General features: G+C 45.1%; 1 protein-coding gene across 1 annotated transcript; it reads left to right on the forward strand.

The window, feature by feature from the left end:
* Nucleotides 1-1632: 1632 nt before the first annotated feature.
* LOC125534358 (senescence-specific cysteine protease SAG39-like) lies at nt 1633-2748 on the forward strand. Its single transcript, XM_048697615.1, has 2 exons — nt 1633-2065; nt 2162-2748. Exons 1-2 carry the CDS (start codon nt 1633-1635, stop codon nt 2746-2748), a joined length of 1020 nt encoding a protein of 339 aa, XP_048553572.1.
* Nucleotides 2749-6615: the final 3867 nt, after the last annotated feature.

The raw sequence follows: 6615 nt of genomic DNA on the forward strand, positions 1-6615 counted from the left end.
ATCTTTTCCCTCACTATTCGCATCGATTCTCCTTCGCTTCCATGCCATCGTTGCCACCGCCATGTCGTTGCTGGAGTTTTCTCCCTCAGCGGCAAAATTGTAGTAGGCGTCGCATGGCTCGCCCCTGCTACCTAGAGGCCATGGCATGTTTCTGCAAGGGGCTGCAATAGATCGCAGCTGCCTGGATGCATGGATCTCTGCGTTCTTATGCATGATACAGCCAGCCAGGTAGAGCAGCGCTGCTCTTACGCTGGTCTGTTGCTGGATGCAATGGCTAGTCAGCTAACATCTAGAAAATATGCTTGTATGCAGTGCTAACAGCTAGTCCGCTAATGTTATGTCAATGTACCAAACAGGTTCTCTGTATCACGAATACTTCAAAATACTCTGTTATGTCAAAACTATAGTATTGTGTACCTATTGACTAAATTACTGTAGTTTTCAATACTTTAGTTTTTATAATACTTTGCTATCAAACAGGGCCTGACTGTTGTTGTTGTTTTACATATAAAGCGGGGTGAAAGTTTGTTTCGAGAAGCTAGTTTTCAGTTTGTAGTTTCATTCATGAGCGTACAAACTTTAATTATGATGCTCGTAATCTTGCCAAGTTCTCTTGTAATCTAGGAATAGATAGACATATTTGGTTGGGTAATTCTGATACCCAAATAGTGTACCTATGAACGTTGTTTTGAATGAATAAAACTTGGCGAGTTTCTCAAAAAAGAAAAAGTCGCAGGCTCGCAGCACAATATCATAGAGAGAAAAACAAAGGCGCGACAGAGGCACACAGCAGCCGCCGGCCGCCACGGCGAAGGCTTTCGGCCACCGTAACACTACACAGTCGCACACATCAGCCGCCTAGGGCTCCCACCGCGGCCGGCTCATGACTCCACGAGGCGACGTGGCTAGCAGCGGCGAGCCAGCCCTTCTCTGGATCGGCCTTCATCCCTGCAAGATGCAGATATAAATTTCTTTGAATCACTCCCAATTTTCTTCCTCTAAATTTCACTTAGGTCATCAAGTAGCATAAATAATCCACATTGAGATCTTGTTGTCTTACAGTTTATACCGTGCAAAAGCCATTGTTGTTTACATTTTACAGGTTCACAGCAAAGGCCACTTTTACAATAATAATTTCCAATTTGGTAGCATAGATAAATATAATTCACTCAATAGTATATATGGTCCAGAATTTGAATTTGAATTTGAATTTATTTTTCCCACTGCGTATTGACCTCCTAGTCACAGCCGAGTCCTGCTTAATACCTCATGTTCGTTATGACCCTATCATATTAGGGAGATACTGAAGACGTGAACTGCGGCATAAACAGGGGTCGTTCTCACTGTTACAGCAAGCGTACGTCTCGTTCACAATAGTAAATTCTATTATACGAGCATCAGGCAACCACACTTCTTCACGGCTACGCAGGAGCCCCTTTCCACAAAGTACAACTCCGTGCACGCACCGCATCTATGTACTAGCTATCTCCCACTTAAATAACTACCAAGTACCTGTGACTCTGAGTACTATATATTCCCACCTAGTTCCATTAACAATCCAAACCAAAACATAGTACTCGTACTTACTACTAGCAGTGGGAAGCAATTTGGAAGAGGACAGCCTGATCAAACATGGCCATCACCAGGGCTTCGCTCCTTGCCATCCTTGGCTGCCTCTGCTTCTGCAGTTCTGCCCTTGGAGCTCGCGAGCTGAACGGTGACTTGTCAATGGTAGCAAGGCATGAGGGTTGGATGACGGAGTATGGTCGCGTGTACAAGGACGCTGCTGAAAAGGCGCAGAGGTTTGAGATATTCCAGGCTAATGCCAGGTTCATCGAGTCATTCAACGCCGGAAACAGCAAGTTCTGGCTCAGCATCAACCAGTTTGCGGATCTCAGCAATGATGAGTTCAGGGCGACCAAGACTAACAAGGGGTTCATTCCCAACAAGGTGAAGGTTCCAACAGAATTCAGGTATGAGAATATGAGCTTTGATGCACTTCCGGCGATGGTGGACTGGAGGACAAAGGGTGCGATCACTCCCATCAAGAATCAAGGCCAGTGTGGTAAGTACATTTATGCTACATGTGAAATAATATGTATATTGAGAATCTTTTACATATTAGAATGTGTGTGATTGACTGCGACTGAATTATTTGCAGGTTGTTGTTGGGCATTTTCTGCTGTTGCTGCAACAGAGGGCATTGTCAAGCTAAGTACTGGCAATCTGGTCTCGCTCTCAGAGCAAGAATTGGTGGATTGTGATGTCCATGGCGAGGACCAAGGCTGCGAGGGTGGGCTCATGGATGATGCATTCAAATTCATTATCAAGAATGGAGGCCTCACCAAAGAGTCCAGTTATCCATATGCCGGTGCAGACGACAAATGCAAGAGTGGATCCAACAGTGTTGCAACAATTAAGGGCTATGAGGATGTGCCTACCAATGATGAGGGTGCTCTCATGAAGGCTGTGGCAAGCCAACCCGTGTCAGTTGCAGTGGATGGAGGCGATATGACATTCCAATTCTACTCCGGCGGCGTGATGACCGGCTCTTGTGGCACTGATTTGGATCATGGGATTGCAGCCATCGGTTATGGAACTACTAGTGACGGTACAAAGTATTGGTTATTGAAGAATTCTTGGGGCACAACATGGGGCGAGAATGGATATTTAAGAATGGAGAAAGACATCGCCGACAAGAAGGGCATGTGTGGCCTTGCCATGGAGCCTTCCTACCCCACGGCATAGTTAAACCATCAAATGCCACATATTCACACAGATATGATATAATAAATACATGCATGTCTCTTGTTCTATCGTAGTATTACAGTACATATGTGTGCTTGTAAATTGTATTACACAAATATGTTGTATGTACATACACTTTATATACACCCTGTGTGTAATATCCTGAGAGATTATTACAAATATAAAACACATTGCAAGAAGGGCGATATGAAGAGTTCAATGGAAGGAGGTTGTACACTTGTATTGATTGCACCAAACCGCAAGGTCCTCCGAATGGATTGCCTTCCTGTGGCAGTGGAGTCCGCTCGCTGAAGCCTCGAATGTTGGCACCACCGCCCTGATGGTCTTTAAGATCTAAGGTATGGAGATCTCCTTGGCACCTTCTCCTGCCCCTGACTAACGTCCTAGTACTTGGCTTCTAGCCCTATCTTTATCCGGCCTATGTGCCATGGACCCTATTACCGTCTCGTTTTTATGGCATGTATCCCTTAACTTCTAGACTCTCCTATTGTTTGTTGGACGGTGGTGCCTTAATGGCTTTATTTATAATGTCAAGCAAGTATCTAAAAAAATCTATGACCCTGATAAGTGTAGAACGTCAGGTACGAGCACATGTCAACTTCAAACGTTTTTTATGGCAAATTTAGTTATGCGAGGATGGCCTTTAGTTGGCAAGCATGTCAACTTCCATGCTTTAGTTGGCCCTAGGCACACCTATACCTGCTCAGCGACCCCGATGCCACCGCCATCTTCCGCCCCTCCACTTTCTAGACCGTTGGCGACGGACGCACTTGCCTATTCTGGTCTGATCCTTGGATTGATGGCCAGTCTGTCATCGACATCGCCCCGTTGTTGATCATGTTGGTCCCGTGCCATTGTCGCAAAATCTGCTCCGTGGCCAACAAGTTGGCGGACCATTCCTGGATTCGTGACATCCGTAGCGCTTTGGGCCCGGCCGCACTGTTACAGTACCTCGACCTCTGGCGCCGGCTGCGCGATCTCCGGCTATCCAACTCCCCAGACACCATCTCCTGGCGATGGAGTAGCTCCGGCATCTACTCCGCGAGCTCCTGCTACTGTGCGCTATTCACGGGCTCCATACCGGCTCCTCACTGGCCCCTCACTTGGAAGCCCTGGGGCCCCCTGTGGATCAAGGTCTTCATTTGGCTCGCTGACCTCGATCGTTGCTGGACTTCCGCTCGCCTCGCCCGCCATGGCCTCCCTCACAACAACCGATGTGCTCTCTGTGATCAAGAGACCGAGACCATGCAGCACATCCTCATTGGCTGCTCGTTCTCCTACCGGGTTTGGCACAACATTTTGGCTTGGTGCCGTGCCACCGTGGCTGCTCTAGTCGGCCACGAGGATCTCTTGCCCTGGATGGCGCAGATCACCTCAAACTCTCTCACGAGGGTATCGCATTGCTGGCCATCCTCATTGCTCGGTCCATCTGGTGCCACCGCAACCGGTGCGTCTTCGACAGCGAGCAACCTTTCGCCCCACGCCTAGCTGCGGCCATCCAAGAGGAGGCCAAGACTTCAGTTCGCGCGGGCGCCCAAGGACTTAACACTATAGTCTTGTAATAGTTTTTCCTAGTTCTGGTCTGAGCACCCCCCCTCCCTTCTGCTCCAGCGATCTCGGCTTTGTTTCTGCCCTAATTAGTTGCACCCCTTTTTTCTCCTTCCTATCAATGAAATGATACGCAATCTTGCGTATTCGCAGAAGAAAAAGTTTATTTCTGACAGAAACTTGTCGTGTGTCATTGAAATTTGGCATCCATGCGTGACTGGAATTGCCATCGGAAAACGTCAGGTCCGAAGTGCCACACACCTAATGTGTGACACTTATCATTTGAGAAAATCTATGCCATTTTCTTGTGTTCCAAGTATTGCAGAGGCATTGCGACACTGGTGTTCCAAACATGGTCCGAAACAGGAATCAATATTTGTAGGAATTGAGAATTTCCAAAAAAATCAGTATCGTTGAGTGTAAATTGAAAACGGCATATTTACCTCATGTGCATAAAGAAATTCAGAATAGTTAACTTGTATTTTCAGAAGCAGTATTTCGAAGCTATCATATTGCGCACCAACTGGGACGATAGAGATATATAGCTAGTGATTTGTAGACAACTTCTAAAACATGTTAATCTATGGTGCTTTGTAAGGTTATTTGCCCGCTTGTGAAAGAGAAAATGTAAAACTGTAGTAGCTTTTTTCTATCCCAAAAGTAATAAGCAAAGTAGTTCAATGGTACTCCTGGAAATTTTCGTAGTCTCACTCTATAATCAAACTAGGAATTTGATGTATTACATTATATCCATTATTCAGATACCCTTCTTTTTTGAAAGAAAAATATCCAGATACCTTTACAAGTTGGTGTTGATGAAGTGACCATCTATCCCTTATTCCTTGCAGGTTTGATCCCATTCCGTTTCTGTATCTGCCGTAACGAAAGACTGCAAATTACAACCTACTCGTAGCTGTTTTTTTTTTGAAAAGGGGAAGCTCCCCGGCCTCTGCATCAGAACGATGCATACGACCAACTTAATTAATAAGCAAATAGGTTCAACACAAGTCTTGATGTCTCAAACAAAAGAACACAAAATGCTCATAAAGAGCAAAAAATAAAAGTAAAACCACAACCGGTTGGCATAAGAAAGATAGGAAAACTAATTGCCTATCCTATTACATAACCGGCATCCAAATCGGTTGAAAATAGTCCGAGCTACCATCTCCTATCGAATTGACCCAGTAACCATACACTCCCTGGCCTCCGTCGGAGTGAGTAGCGACCACATACGGATCAACGCAGTGGCCCGGAAGATAACCTGCAAAAAATGAATATGTGTTGTTCTGTTGAAGACCAAATCATTTCTGCAATTCCAGACTGCCCATAATAAAGCACATACTCCTACACGAATGTGTCTCACTCTTTCGGAATCTATCCCGTCAAGCCACGTCCAAAATAACGTGTTGATAGTATTTGGAGGAGTAATGTTAAAGGTTATGTGAACCGTCCATCACAAAATTTATGCCAACGAGTAGTCAAGAAAGAGGTGTTCGATGTATTCATCCCAATCACAAAAACTATATCTAGTAGATCCTGTCCAGTTGCGTTTTGCCAAGTTGTTCTTAGTTAAAATGACTTGTTTATGTACAAATCACATAAACACTTTAACTTTCAAAGGTACTTTAACCTTCCAAACATGTTTCGAACTAGGAATAGAGCTAGAATTGATAACATCCAGATACATGGGTTTAACCGTAAACACTCCATTCCTAGTTAGCTTCCAGCACAACTGATCAGGCCGTTGAGAAAGTTGAACATCCATTAGTCTACTCACAAGATGGAGCCAGGTTTCCCAACAGTTTTCGGCAAGCGTCCTCCTGAAGTGAATTTTGAGAGGAATGGACAGAAGTACTGTCGCAACATAAGCGTCTCTTCGTTGTACAATGCTATAGAGGGAAGGATATTGAAGTGCGAGGGGGTTTCCCCTAGCCATGTATCCTCCCAGAATCTCGTAGTGGTACCGTTTTCGACTGTTAACTTTGTCCTATTGAAAAAAACTGATTTAACTTTCATCAGTCCTTTCCAAAAAGGCGAGTCCGTCGGCCTCACTGTCGCCTCGGACAAAGTTTTGAAATGAAGGTACTTATTACGTAGAATCTGCGCCCATATAGCCTCCGTCTCAACAGATAACTTATACATCCACTTACTGAGAAGACATTTGTTCTTCACCTCAAGGTTTTCAATACCTAGACCCCCTTGGTCTTTTGGTCGAAAAATAATATCCCATTTAGCGAGTCTGTATTTTCTCTTCAGTTCATCACTCTGCCAGAAGAAGCGGGATCGATAAAAGTCCAG

This window comes from Triticum urartu, chromosome 1 (assembly GCF_003073215.2).
Source record: "Triticum urartu cultivar G1812 chromosome 1, Tu2.1, whole genome shotgun sequence".
NCBI classification, from domain to species: domain Eukaryota; kingdom Viridiplantae; phylum Streptophyta; class Magnoliopsida; order Poales; family Poaceae; genus Triticum; species Triticum urartu.

What these genes read in the sequence shown, in the direction of transcription:
- LOC125534358 (XM_048697615.1), top strand. Translation starts at nt 1,633, where the DNA reads ATGGCCATCACCAGGGCTTCGCTCCTTGCCATCCTTGGCTGCCTCTGC. An exon ending in CAAGAATCAAGGCCAGTGTG is followed by an intron (nt 2,066 to 2,161) that starts GTAAGTACATTT and finishes AATTATTTGCAG; the next exon opens with GTTGTTGTTGGGCATTTTCT.